Source organism: Myotis nattereri (genome assembly GCF_964212035.1).
Source record: "Myotis nattereri genome assembly, chromosome: Y".
Taxonomy (NCBI): domain Eukaryota; kingdom Metazoa; phylum Chordata; class Mammalia; order Chiroptera; family Vespertilionidae; genus Myotis; species Myotis nattereri.
In genome coordinates, this window is record NC_138094.1 from 28,620,183 (window position 1) to 28,633,922 (window position 13,740).

At 47.9% G+C, this 13,740-nt stretch overlaps 1 protein-coding gene across 1 annotated transcript in view; it reads left to right on the top strand.

The window, feature by feature from the left end:
- Positions 1-6,285: 6,285 nt before the first annotated feature.
- LOC308512401 (centriole and centriolar satellite protein OFD1-like) overlaps positions 6,286-13,740 on the top strand; it is a gene marked incomplete at both ends in the record, with an annotated part of 60,829 nt that continues 53,374 nt past the window's right edge. The window contains 2 exon segments of the mRNA XM_081082165.1: positions 6,286-6,357; positions 13,584-13,596. Of these exon segments, the coding sequence (XP_080938291.1) occupies positions 6,286-6,357; positions 13,584-13,596 (85 nt within the window).

A 13,740-nucleotide genomic window follows, 5' to 3' on the forward strand; every position in this document is an offset into this window, starting at 1 on the left:
GCAAATGCTCAATGCAGGAGCTGCTCTCTGGGGGTCAGTGCACTCCCACAGAGGGAGCACTGCTTGGCCAGAAGCTGGGCTCATGGCTGGCAAGTGCAGTGGCAGTGGCGGGAGCCTCTCCTGACTCCATGGCAGTGCTAAGGATGTCTGACTGATGGTTTAGGTCCACTCCCCAAGGGCTCCCGGACTGTGAGCGGGTGCAGGCCAGGCTGAGGGACCCCTCACCCCTGAGTGCCCAAATTTCGTGCACCAGACCTCTAGTTAATTATAAAAAACATTAGTCATGTTCTGCTCACTGTGATTGTTTTGTCCTGATTAAAGAAGGCACATTCTAACCTGGCTGGGAGTTGCAAGCAGGACCTAGGACCTCACTTGGAAATACGGCCCATCCTCCACATCCAGTGATGCCTTCCCCAGGATATAAGTGACACATTTTCCCATGGAACTCTGAATTAGTACCTTTCCCTCTAACTTTCTTCAAATTAAGAGAATCTATGGAGTTCCCTCTACTGCACAGTTTTAATGAAAGAAAATAAGACTTTCTAAGAGCATCAAATACATGTTTTTTTTTAATTTATAAACATATATACTCCTCTCTCTCTCTCTCTCTCTCTCTCTCTCTCTTTATCTATCTCTATCCTCTCTCTCTCTCTCTCTCTCCTCTCTCTCTCTCTTTCTCTTTAAAATATATTCTTACTGATTCAGAGAGGAAGGGAGAGGGAGGAAGATAAAACATCAATGATGAAAGAGAATCGTTGGTCGGCTGCCTCCTACACACCCCGTACTAGGGATCAGGCCAAAACCTAGACATGTGGCCTGACCTGGAATCAAACTGTGACTTCCTGGTTCATAGGTTGATGTTAACCCACTGAGTCACACTGGCCGGGCTCAATTCTTATTTATAAATTCATTCCAAGGACATATACAGCTTGAAAAGCTTTGAAAGCAGTTTAAAAAAAACAACAACTAGCTTTTAAGTAGCAAGAAAACAGTTATAGAAGAAAGTTTAAATTAAAAGAAAAAATAATTGTTTTACTTTATTCAAGAGTGGGAACATCCTCCATGAAAATGTGTACCTTGACTGAGGATGGCTGGGTGGCCTTATCACACCTTAGGAAATCAAATGCTTTTTACAATGACAAGAAAGAGAGTTTCATCTAATTTCTCTCCCAGGGTAGATGTCTGTCAACAGAAGGTGGACATGAATAAAAGGAGGGGCTTGCACAATCAATCCAGAAAATCAGCAATCTATGAGTAATCCAGAACCCAGTATTTATCTCCTCTGCCACACACTCTCCCTCCCAGCCAGTGAGCAAGACAATTACTCTCAAGTCAAGCTAAGTGCCCCCCAGTCACAGTGGCCCAATGCTGACATACAAAGCATACAAATAATTCTCACTCTGGCATAAAAGTGACAACTTTCTTGGAAGAAAAGCAGATACTGTAAATTTCTCAAAGTCTTCCTGAAACATTTTCTAAAGTAATTTTTACTTCTTTAGAAAAAATGCATACCTGGCAAACCATCTGTAATAAAAGGCCCATTCTATAAAACCTTACCTGGTCCTACTCATATCTGCAATCATAATCATATTTACAGACAAATATATCTATACTAAGAAAAGAGCAATATGCTAATTAGACTGGGAGACCTTCCAGGAGACCTTCCAAATGTTCTTCTGGACAAAGCCATGGTGGTGGGGCCAAGGTAGAGGCGGTTAGAGGCCAAGAGGGGAGGGCAGTTGTGGGTGATCAGGCTGGTGGGGGGCGGGGCTGTTGGGGGTAAGCAGATCAGCAGGGGGGCCAGTTGGGGGCAAGCAGGCCATCGGTGGGGGTCCGTTGGAGGTGATCAGGATAGCGGGGGTGGGGGGCAGTTTGGAGTGAGCAGGCCAGCAGGGGGACAGTTGGGGATGAGCAGGCCAGTGGGGAGGGAAGGGAGGGACAAGCAGGCCAGCAGGGGTGGAAGTTTGTGGTGATCAGGCTCGTTGGGGGGGGGGGGCATGTGGGTGCAAGCAGGCCAGCAGCGGGGGGCGGGGGGAGGTCAGCTGGGGTCGAGCAGGCCGGCAGGCAGAGTGATTAGAGGCAACGAGGCAGGCAGGCAGGCAGGTGAGCGGTTAGGAGCCAGCAGTCCCAGATTGCGAGAGGGATGTGTGACTGCTGTAAACTGGCAGTAGGACATCCTTCGAGGGGTCCCAAATTGGAGAGGGTGCAGGCCAGGCTGAGGAACACACTGTCCCCCGTGCATGAATTTCATGCACCGGGCCACTAGTAAAAATATAAACAAACAGATAAAAACAAAGATAACATGCTAAAGACCACAAATTTATTATATGGCAAAAGTCAAGATTCAAAAATATCTCCCCTACTAGCAGAATTAGGTGGGAAATTAACAAAGTAGAATTTAATAGGATGCAAAATAAAGTCTCGTACTAGGGCTTTAAAAAAAAAAAAACCTGCACAACAGGATAACCTAGTTTAAGACCAGTGCATCTACAAAAACACATTTTCGTTTATTGCAAGCTCAACAAGAGGCAGCAGTCTGAAACAGTGGTCCCAAAAAGCTAATGCAATTCTAAGTTGCATTAAGAGAAGACAATGTCCTCTTCACAAATAATATCATCCTGGGGACCATACTCAGTTCTGGGAATCACATTTTAAAAGAATCAATAACTGAACTGTGTGTTGGGAGAAGGGTGGGATCTAGCCTAGGGAATATTCTGCACAAAAGCTAGTGAAGGAACTGGGGATGTTTAAACTGTTTTATTTTGTTTTTCATCTCATCTGTAAAGAGGATATGCTGCATAATGGAAAAGGGAGTGGACTAGGAATGGCAAATGGGTTTCCTTTCCTGAGCCAGTTCTAATCAACTGGTAGTGACTCCCAGGACCTGGTGCTGAGAAAGATTCTGAGAGTAGAAAGGAGAGAGTGAGGGCGGAGAGAGAGACATCAACTGGTTGCCTCCCACATTATCCCAATCTGGGGATTAGGGGAGTAGAGGAGCAAACTGCAACCAAAGTAGGTACCTCTGACTGGGAATTGAACCCAGGACCCTTGGGTATCCTGCAATTCTCTAACCACTGAACAACACCCGCAAGGCTTCAGTGCATCTTAGTTCCTATACCATTCTCTGGCTATGTTTTTATTACCGTGTTAACATAAGAAACATTCAAACCTGTAAAGAATTTTGTGTTTATTTGAGCAAACTGTCGACAAGTGCCTGGAAGCAGTACCTCAATGGATTGGGAAAGTGCTCTGGAGAGTGGCGGGTTTTCTTCTATTTTTATACATTACAACCAAAGGAGGAGACATAGGTAGGTTACAAGAAATTCATTGGTGATACATTAGAGAGGCGGGAGAAACCAAAGGGGGCTTGGGGGTGAGGGAGAGAACCTGTGGGACTGGATAAAAAATAAAATGATAGACACATACTTAGAAGGGTGTAGGATAGCCAACAGTCAACAATTAACATGAGAACAATGAAGGAATTAGTGGTAACTGTCCGGGAGCCCAAGCAGAGTAGGTTGTGCCACAAGGGGCCCAGAAAAAGGGAAGTTACAAGTTACCCAGATATTTCAAGGGTATCCTAGCTAATAAAAGACAAAAGGGTAATTAACCGTACCTCCGCTATGCTTCCCATTGGCTAATCAGGGCGATATGCAAATTAACTGCCAACAAAGATGGCGGTTAATTTGCATACATAGGCACAATGATGGGAGGCGAAAGGGGAAGGACAGAGGAAGCTGCCTGACGCTGACAGTGATCGGAAACCCAGGCAGCAGGCAAGAGCCGGGTGGCAGGGCAAAGGTGGAGTACCTGGGCCGCCTTTGCCCTGCATGAACTATGCAGCTGGGAGAGGGGTGTGCGGCCGCTGGGAGCAGGGCGGGAACTTCCCGGGGTTTGCATCAGGCAGCCGGGAGAGGGGCGAGAACTATGCAGCCAGGAGAGGGGCACCAGGTGGCTGGGAGCAGGGTGGGAACTTCCCTGGGTTTGCAGCAGGGAGCTGGGAGCGGGCGGGAACTTCTGCCGCATTGTCACGGCAATGCAGCAGAAGTTCCCGCCTCGTAGCTGCTTGCTCATTCACTTACTCGCTCATTCATTCACTCATTCACTCACCCATTATTCACTCACTCACTCACTCAGCAAACCATCTCAGGTCCCTGGCACCAGGCCAGGCACTGAAGTTGAAGCAGGATAAGACAGAGCAATGTCCTCAAGATGTTAGTAATTCAGTAGGGCGAAGCAGGCACATGAACAAGGCAGTTGTACGCACAGATGCAGTGTACTGGGTTCAGTGAGAGCAGTAACTAATGCCGACTTTGTTCTCTTGATACAATGGGGCCTCGGGAGCCAGGCCGCCCCAAGCCTGTAGGCCTGTGCCTAGGCCAGGAGTGGCTGGGCTCCAGGAACATGACAGAAGGCGCAGGTCGGGCTGAGGGGTCTGACCCCACCCCTCACCCTCACCCCCGAGTGCACAAATTTTTGTGCACCGGGCTACTAGTCTATATATATAAAAGACAAATATGCTAAGTGTCCTGCCATCAGGGTAATACGTTATGTCGCAATGCCCAGCTTCCTCTCCCTAGCGACTAGCCTCCTAGAAGTTTCTTCAGCCCAGGAACACAAGTTGCTTTATAGCCAGGTAGAAACATTCACAGTTAACCAAATGTCTGTGAAGTATTTTCCTGTGCCTCATCTCATTTGATCCTCACACAAGTCGTGGAGTAGGTAGATCGGAGACTTGGTAGAATCCTATTTTCTTTTCATTAAACAGAAAATGAAGATTTAGAAAGTTTAGAAACTCGACCCAACTGAAAAGAATTGAGAAATGGTGGCCCCCCCCCAACCCCCCCTTCCCCCGCTCAAAAAGAAATAAAGAAAAGAAATGGTGGACCTTAAAAATGACTTCAGGTTTTTTCACTGCACAAAATATAGTCAAACACTGCTGCAAATTAAATATTTTACCCTTTGTTCTCCCTGCGTGATCTACAATAATAATGTGCTTCTTTGTGTTGATACTTACTGCTGTGTTGCTGACAATTACCTGAAAAGAAGTTGGAGTGCTTCACTGGGCTGGAAAAAGTTTAGCTAAATCAGAAAGCAGCTCTAATTAACAAGTTTGTTTTATATCTATAAAAGGGTAAGTTGACTCGCACATGGGTGATACATATAAAGCTCTCATTGGCAGCAATCACATGCATTTCAATCTGTCATTGTCGATCATGAATTTGGTTGACACTTCTATTATTGAGAAAGGGTGAACAGGGATATTAAAATATTTCTTCTAATTAATTTCCTTTCAATGTGCACAAATTCATGCACCAGGCCTCTAGTGTTATTATAGATGCAAAAAGACAGATAGGCTCAGTGAAGATACTGTCCTAGAATGTAACTACCCACTATTACTGCTTTTGGTTAAAGTTTAATTTCCGATCGTCCTTTGTGGTTACTTCAGGTCTTTGAGTTTGCAAGACCATCATACAGGCCTTCCCTGAGCTTGTCAGGTTACCATGTGGCCCCTTTCACCCACAGCATCTTGGTAAGCCAGCTTACCTTTATCTTCCTCGGTATGCACAAGAGTGGGTACTTGCCATGGCCTGTGTTGCTCGGTGGTTAGAGCATCAACCTGAGCAGCACAGTCACCTATTGGATTCCTGGCCAAGGGCACATACCTGGGTTGCAAGTCCAAGCCCACAGTGGAGTGGAATGGGGGTGCTGCACGAGGCAACCTATAGATGTCTCTTTCACATTGGTGTTTTTCTGACTCCCCCCCCCCCTGCCACCCCCCCTTCCTTCCAGTCTCTAAAATCAATGGAAAATATGTCCTTACTCCTTGGGAGAGGTACAAAGAAAACCAAAAACCAAAAAACGAAAAAAAGGTAGATACTTAAAGTTTAGCTCACTGATTTTCAACCAGTGACTTTTGCCTCTCCAAGAACATCAGGCAATGTCTGAGACATTCAGTAAGGTCAGAACTGGTAAGAGGCGCTGCATTTAGTGGGCAGAGAGGCCAGGGATGCTGCTAATCACCCGGCGGTGCACAAGACGGAGCCCCCTACAAAGGGTTTTCGGGTCCCAAAAGGCAACAGTGCCGCGGTTACTGAGTGACTTAATGAAAGGCAAAATAAGCAAAGCCCGAGCTGGCTGAGCTCGCTGGGTGCAATGCCTGGGCTGTGATGGGACCAGCTGGCCAGGGGATAGCCAGGTTGGGTCCAGCGCCCTAGGCCCAACAGGAGGAAGACACAGGGTTAACACCCAGATCCCGCAGGCCCCGGATGTGGTGCAGAGCACATGGCTTCTCCTCCAATCCCCGCTCTAGCCCAGCGGTCCTCTCGGGACTCGGAGGCCAAGCTCTCGCGAGAAGTGGGCGGAGCTTCCGGCGGTTGTTGGCATTGACTTGGCTGTAAAGCTCTGGGTTCCCGATTCCCGGATTCCCGGATTCCCGTGCTGGGCTGGCTGGGTCTCGGGGAGAGGGCGGGATCGGCTGTGAGGCCCCCACCCGCCGCGAGGTGCCTCCACTTCCAGGGCCGCGGGTTTCACAGCCTCGCTCCGTATCTCTACTCTCCAGCCGCTGGTGAGAGTCGCGCCCGGTACACAACCCGCTCACCCGTGGCAAGCCGAGGGGAGGAAATGTGTTTATCCGCCATTTCCTAGTTCGAGTGGGCGGGAGAGCCTTGAGGTATACCCGTTCCTCTTGATTCCCGGCCCGCGGTTGGGCTCTGAGGACAGGTGAGGAAAAAGTACCGGGAGCACACGTGAGGAGATGTAGCATCTTGTTTGTTTCCGTTAAAGCACCAACCCGGTGCGCGGGTGAGGAGGCGAACCTTCTTGCTTGTTGTCCTGCAAGCGCCGTCCCCGCTGGGCTTTCGTGCTTTCCCGCTTTCCCGCAGGTCAGCCACTGTTCCGTCTTCAGAAATTCCCGTGCCCTCTGCCTGCCTGGTAACCGTTGGCATCTTCTCTTCCAGCTCACCGTGCCCCCCAAATATGACGTGTTGAGTCAAGACGAACTACGCACAAAGCTGTCCCAGACCTTCAAGCGCCGAGGTATCCTGGACTCCCTCAAGGTGTCGGCTTGAGGCATATCTGTTCTGTAACTTTTACAAGTGGAAGCGGTGACAGGGAGTCCGCATTTAAACCCACTGGGTCTTGGTTTTAAAAATAATATGATATGCAGGTGGTATTGGGGAGTGACGCTTTTATGTTTTGTAGAACTCGTTATCCTGGAGAGCATTTTCAAACGGTTGAGAGTTTGCCCGGTCTTCATATTCAAATAGATTTATTGACTGGCATTCAGGTAGGAGCGAGTAGCTGTATAAAATGAAAACATTTTAGCAACAAGGCAAGTTTTGTGAAACTGGTTTGTAGGTTCTTGAATTAATACGTGGTTTTGTAATAGTCATGTTTGGATGAAGGATATCGAGACAATATAATAAGCATTGTGTGCTGCTTACAGTACAATAGTCTGGAGAATGACAGCTTTTTTCTTTAAAATATAATGAAAGCTCTGAAGGTTTCACTTGGGCAGCACATACATATAGTATGAATTAACAGCAAGGATTAGGGTTACCTCAAATGTGTTTTCATTACTATATACAGTTAGACGTGTATTTTACACTTATCAGGGGAAATACTGAGTTTTTCCTTCTCCCCCCATTGTTTTCGTAACTTAAAAAACAAAACAGAACACTTTATACCTATCTGAAAAACCCATAAAAACATAGAGGAAGAGAGTCTTTTCTGATTCAGCTATTATTGGCACAGTGGTGTGTGTGTGTATTCTTAGTTCACTGTTGTATAGTGAGCATTTTCCTGTGACCCGAAAAGTTCCTTGAAACCCTCCATTTAAGTGTCCCATGATTGGATGTATGGGTAATTTATGTAGCAGTCCCTGGTGAATGTTTAATCTTGGCAGAGAATAATTTACTAATACACTTTACATGTAAAGTAACATCAGTAATAGAATTGGTTTAAATGTGTTTTCATTACTACATATATTTCAGAAGTATATCTGAAATATAAATGCTGAATAGGTTATAACCAGGTCTGTGCATCCTTCAGTTGCATTTCTCATTTTTGCCTAGGTTACGTGGCATTCTTACATTCTTGTATGACTTTATCTATATAGAAAAGGCTAATATGCAAAGTGTTTCCTTGGAGGTTAGCCCGGGAGACCGGGAATTCGATTGCTCACTATGATGTGGGCTGACCATCGGGGGGTCGCACAGAAAATTGCAGGCAGCGAGCTGGTGTTGGCGGGTTACTGAGGGAGCAAGGAAAGGGGAAGCAGGAACAGGGGAGGGGGGAACCGCGTGGTAGTGGTGCATGAGGGAGCAGGAAAGCAGGGAACCTGATCAGCCGTGATTGCCAGCCAGGCCTAGGGACCCTACCTATGCACTAATTTCTTGCATCAGGCCTTTAGTCCTGGAAAATAAAAGGCCATAAGCATTTTTTAAAAAATCCATTTTATTGATTTTTTAAAGAGAGGAAGGAAGAAGGGTAGAGAGTCAGAAACATCGATAAGAGAGAAACATCGACCAGCTGCCTTCCGCACACCCCCTACCCAGGTACATGCCCTTGACCAGAATCGAACCTGGGACCTTTCAGTTCTCAGGCTGATGCTCTATCCACTGAGCCAAACCGGTTAGGGCCGTGGTCGCCAAACTGTGGCTCGCGAGCCACATGCGGCTCTTTGGCCCCTTGAGTGTGGCTCTTCCTAAGCCTTAGGAGTATCCTAATCTACACTAATAAAAGAGAACAATGGTAATTGGCATACGGCAATACCGTTTTTATTGGCTAATCAGGGCCATATGCAAATTAACTGTCAACAAGATGGCGGCTAACTTGCATATGTAGGCACAATGCAGGGAGGCGAAAGGGAAAGCAGGAAGAAGCCCCCTGCCACTGACAGTGATCGGAAACCCACGGGGGAGCTAAGAGCTGGGGGGCAGCCCTTTGCCCTGCCTCCCATCCATGATCGGAGAATCAGGTGCCTTTGCCGCCCTGGCCAGTGATAGCAGGAAGTAGGGGTGGAGCCAGCGATGGGAGCTGGGCACGGTCAAAGCTGGTAGTCCCGGGAGCTAGGGGTCCCTTGCCTGGGCCTAAAGCGAAGCCCATGATCGCGGCGCCCCCCGCTGCCACTGCAGGTCCCCGCTGCCCGGGACAGACACCTAGGCCAGAGGCATTAGGCCTGGGCAGGGGCGGAGCCTGCAACCGTGGGGTGCTGGGGTTCCCCTTCCGAGGCCTGACACCTCTGCCGGAGGCCTCAGGCCTGGTCAAGGGGCCGATCCGGTGATTTGTGATCGGAGGGTGATGAGGGTCAACTCCTCTGGCTGAGGCGTCAGGCCTGGGCGGGGGGTGGAGCAAGCGATCAGAGGGAGATGGGGGTCCCCTGTCCAGGCATGATTCCTGGGCCAGAGGCCTCAGGCCTGGGCGGGGGCCAGAGCCAGTGATCGGGGGGCAATAGGGGTCAACGCCTGAGGGCTCCCAGTATGTGAGAGGGAGCTGGCTGGGCTGAGGGACACTCTCCCCCCACACACACACCCAGAGCACGAATTTCGTGCACCGGGCCCCTAGTTACGTTAATAACAATGTACCTACCTATATAGTTTAAGTTTAAAAAGTTTGGCTCTCAAAAGAAACTTCAATCGTTGTACTGTTGATATTTGGCTCTGTTGACTAATGAGTTTGCTGACCACTGGGTTAGGGCAAAGCACTTTTTTTAAGGCTCTTTGGCAGAGCATGTGTATTCTTCTCAGTATAAATGTCTTTTGTACTATAGGATTTTTGATGTATAAGTACTGTTCTGAACTTGTAGTTATATACTCTTGTTCTTTTCAGGTGTAGGATAGAAGATAGAGGTATAGCAACTCTATTTGTTTCCTGCTTGTATAGTATTGATATGAATACGTTGCGTGGATATAGGCAACATTGTCTTGAGCTCTGCTCAATTAATATGTTTCCAGATTATATGCAAAGTAGATTAGGACAATATTCAGTAGTTCAGTTAATTTAGAGGTTTTCTTAAAACTCAAAGGAAAACTAACACATTATAACCTTGAAGAAAATTACCCACTTTGAACCTAAGTTTTCATATTTGTAAAATGTGGGAAAATTACTGTATTTCACAGTGTCTTGAGATGTAAATAATATATATGGAAGTGCATTTTTAAAAATATATTTTTATTGATTTCAGAGAGGAAGGGAGAGGGAGAGAGAGATAGAAAAATGAATGATGAGAGAGAATCATTGATCAGCTGCCTCCTGCACACCCTCAACTGGAGGTGGAGTCCTGCAACCTGGACATGTGCCCTTGACCAGAATCGAAACCAGCACCCAATATTTCTTCCAATATTATTTTCATATTCTTCATCAATCCACAGAGAGTTGAGGAAGCAACAGAATTTTCTCTTACACATGCTATCTGAATCAAAGACTGCTGAAATGGACTCATAGGGAAGATAGTTAGAGTCTTCATGTGTTCTGACTAAGCAGCAATTCACTTGGAAGCAGGTGAAAACAGCTTCTCTGGCCAGAATCCATGGGCTGCTTATCTCATAGAGTAAGACAAAGTGTGCAGCAGAGTAGTACTAACTTTTGGCCATGGATCTAAAACAACTCCCCCATCAGACCTGCCTTGAGTGTGACGGGGGGCGGTGCCCCAACCCCCCAATCAGCCCTACCCTGAGCGTGACTGAGGGTGGCATCACAACCTCCCAATCCACCCTGCTTTGTGCATGACAGGGGGCGGCACCCCAACTCCCAAATCAGCCCTGCTCTTAGCCGGACCAGGGACTGCACCTAGGGATTGGGCCTGCCCTCTGCCACCGGGGAGCAGGCCTAAATAAAACAATTCTAATAAAACGATTCTAATTTGTGTGGCAAATCTGTGTATTCCTAGTGCAGCAAACCTGAAAGTTTGTTCCCATTTGTTGTTTTTTTTTCTCTTTTTTGTCATTGAGCTAGACGCAACTGAGAAAGCAGGTCATTCACGAATTGATGCACCCTGTATTGAGTGGAAGTCCTCCACCATTTCAGTGGAAGGGAGTGCCCTCTTCTTTTTAAAACATATTTTTATTGATTTCAGAGAGGAAGGGAGAGGGAGAGAGAGAGAGAAATATCAATGATGAGAGAGAATCATTGATTGGCTGCTTCCCGCATGCCCCCCCACTGTGGATTGAGCCCACAACTTGGGCATGTGCCCTTGACTGGAATCGAACCCGGACCCGTCAGTCCCCAGGCCAACGCTCTGTTCACTGAGCCAAGCCAGCCAGGGCAGGAGCGCCCTCTTAATAGGCAGGTATACCTGTCTCCCACATGAGAAACCAGAGTCTGCAGAAGTGGGTAATTTGCTTAAGGTAACAGGATTTCAAGATGGCAACACAGGGCAGTAAATCTAGATCTCTAAAATGTGCTCTTTAGATAAGAGAAATAAAGAATACATTAATTTTTTTGAAACCTGTTTTAATCCTCAAGTATTAAAACATATGTTTACCACTTCTTAATTATTTTAACTATATTCCTACACCATTGCCTTTGAACATATTAGTTACATTTTATCTTAAAGGCAGATATAGCAAACTTTCCATATATTTTTTAAATTGACTTAATATTTTAGAGCAGCTTCATAGCAAAATTGAACAGAACGGAGAGTTTCTGTATGTCTCCTCCTCCTTCATGCACAGCCTTCCCCATGATCAACATTTTTACAGTCAATGAGCCTACATGGTGGCATCATTGTCACCTAAAATCCATAATTAACGTTAGGGTGCACTCTTTATGTTGTCCCTATGTTTTAATTCTCTTTCTATTAGCTGTAGTTGTCCAAAAGTTTCTTATTCAGAAGTTTTAAGAAATCTTGAACAGTGTTAGTATTTGAAAAACTTGAAACTTAAATATGCTGTATTTAAGTTTGCCTGAGCAATAGTCAATTACATAGTTACTAGAGGCCGGATGCACAAAAATTTGTGCACTGGCGGGGGTGGGGGGTGCCCCTCAGCCCCACTTGTGTCCTCTCACAGTCTGGGACCCCTCGGGAGATTACGACCTGCTGGCTTAGGCCCACTCCCAGGTGGCAGAGGGCAGGCCCAATCCCTAGATGCCTTTACCGCAGCTCCTGGTCGGGCTCAGAGCAGGGCAGACAGGGGAGTTGGGGTGCCGCCCCCTGTCATGCACAGAGCAGGGCAGATCAGAAAGTTGTGATGCCACCTCCAGTCACGCTCAGGGTAGGGCCGATTGGGGGGTTGGGGCACTGCCCCCTGTCACGCTCAGAGCAGGGCCCATCAGGGGGGTTGGGGCTCCGTACCCTGTCAACACACAGAGCAGGGCCCATCAGGGGGTTAGGGAGCTCCCCCCTGTCATGCACAGAGCAGGGCCGATTGGGGGGTTGGGGAGCTCCCCCCATCATACACAGAGCAGGGCCGATCAGGGGGTTGTGATGCCACCCTCAGTAACGCTCAGGGTAGGGCCGATTGGGGGGTTGGGGTGCTGCCCCCTGTCACACTCAGGGCAGGGCTGATGGAGAGGTTGCGGCTCCACCCCGTCACACGCAGAGCAGGGCCCATGTGGGGGTTGGGGCGCTGCCACTGTCACACTCAGGGCAGGGCCAATGGGGAGGTTATGGCTCTACCCTGCCACACAGATTAGGGCCCTGCTCTGTGCGTGACAGTGGGCAGCGCCCAAACCCCCTGATTGTCCCGGCTCTGTGTGTGACGGGGTGGCGCCGCAACTTCCCCATCAGACCTGCCTTGAGTGTGACGGGGGGCGGTGCCCCAACCCCCCAATCGGCCCTGCTCTGAGCAGGACCAGGGACTGCACCTAGGGATTGGGCCTGCCCTCTGCCACCCGGGAGCAGGCCTAAGCCAGCAGGTTGTTATTTCCCGAGGGGTCCCAGACTGCGAGAGGGCACAGGCCGGGCTGAGGCATCCCCTCTTCCCCCCCTCCCCCGAGTGCAGAAATTTTTGTGCACCGGGCCTCTAGTACTAATATAAGGGTAATACGCTAATCAGACTGGATGACTTCCAGACATCCTTCTGGACAAAGCCATGTTGGTGAGGGCCGAGGCAGAGGCAATTAGGGGCAATCAGGCAAGCAGGGGAGAGCAGTTGGGGCAATCAGGCAGGCAGGTGAGCGGATAGGAGCCAGCGGTTCCAGATTGGGAGATGGATATTGGACTGCCGGTTTAGACCCATTCCTGGCAGTTGGACATTCCCCGAGGGGTCCTGATTTGGAGAGGGTGCAGGCCAGGCTGAGGGATCCTCCCTCCCCACTCCCTTACCCCACTCTTTCCCCCTACCTCGTGCATGAATTTTGTGCACCGGGCCTCTAGTATTATATATTTAAATGAATTAATCGTGAAGAACATAGTTAATTAAGCACCTGTTGATTGAGATTTTGTTGTTTTATTGTTTGGGTTTTGCCATTAGAAGCGGTGTGCAGTGTACACTCTTTGTTTCCCTGTGGAAGTGTAGCTGTGTGAATTCCTAGAGGTGAAAAGACTAGGTTAAAGAACACATGTCTTTTTGAATACACAAACACTAACAAATTTCCCTCCTGAGTGATTGAACCTGCCGACTTCCCTGCTTTCTTGCCAGCACTTCAAGTATGGTGAGAGTTTTAATCTTAGCAGTCTTATTGGGAAAATAGGACCTCTTTGTTTTAGTATTAATTTGCATTTTCTTAGGATTTTGTTTATCGACATTAAATTGTCTTACTGATTTATTAGATCTCTTTAATATTATGAAAGTTAGT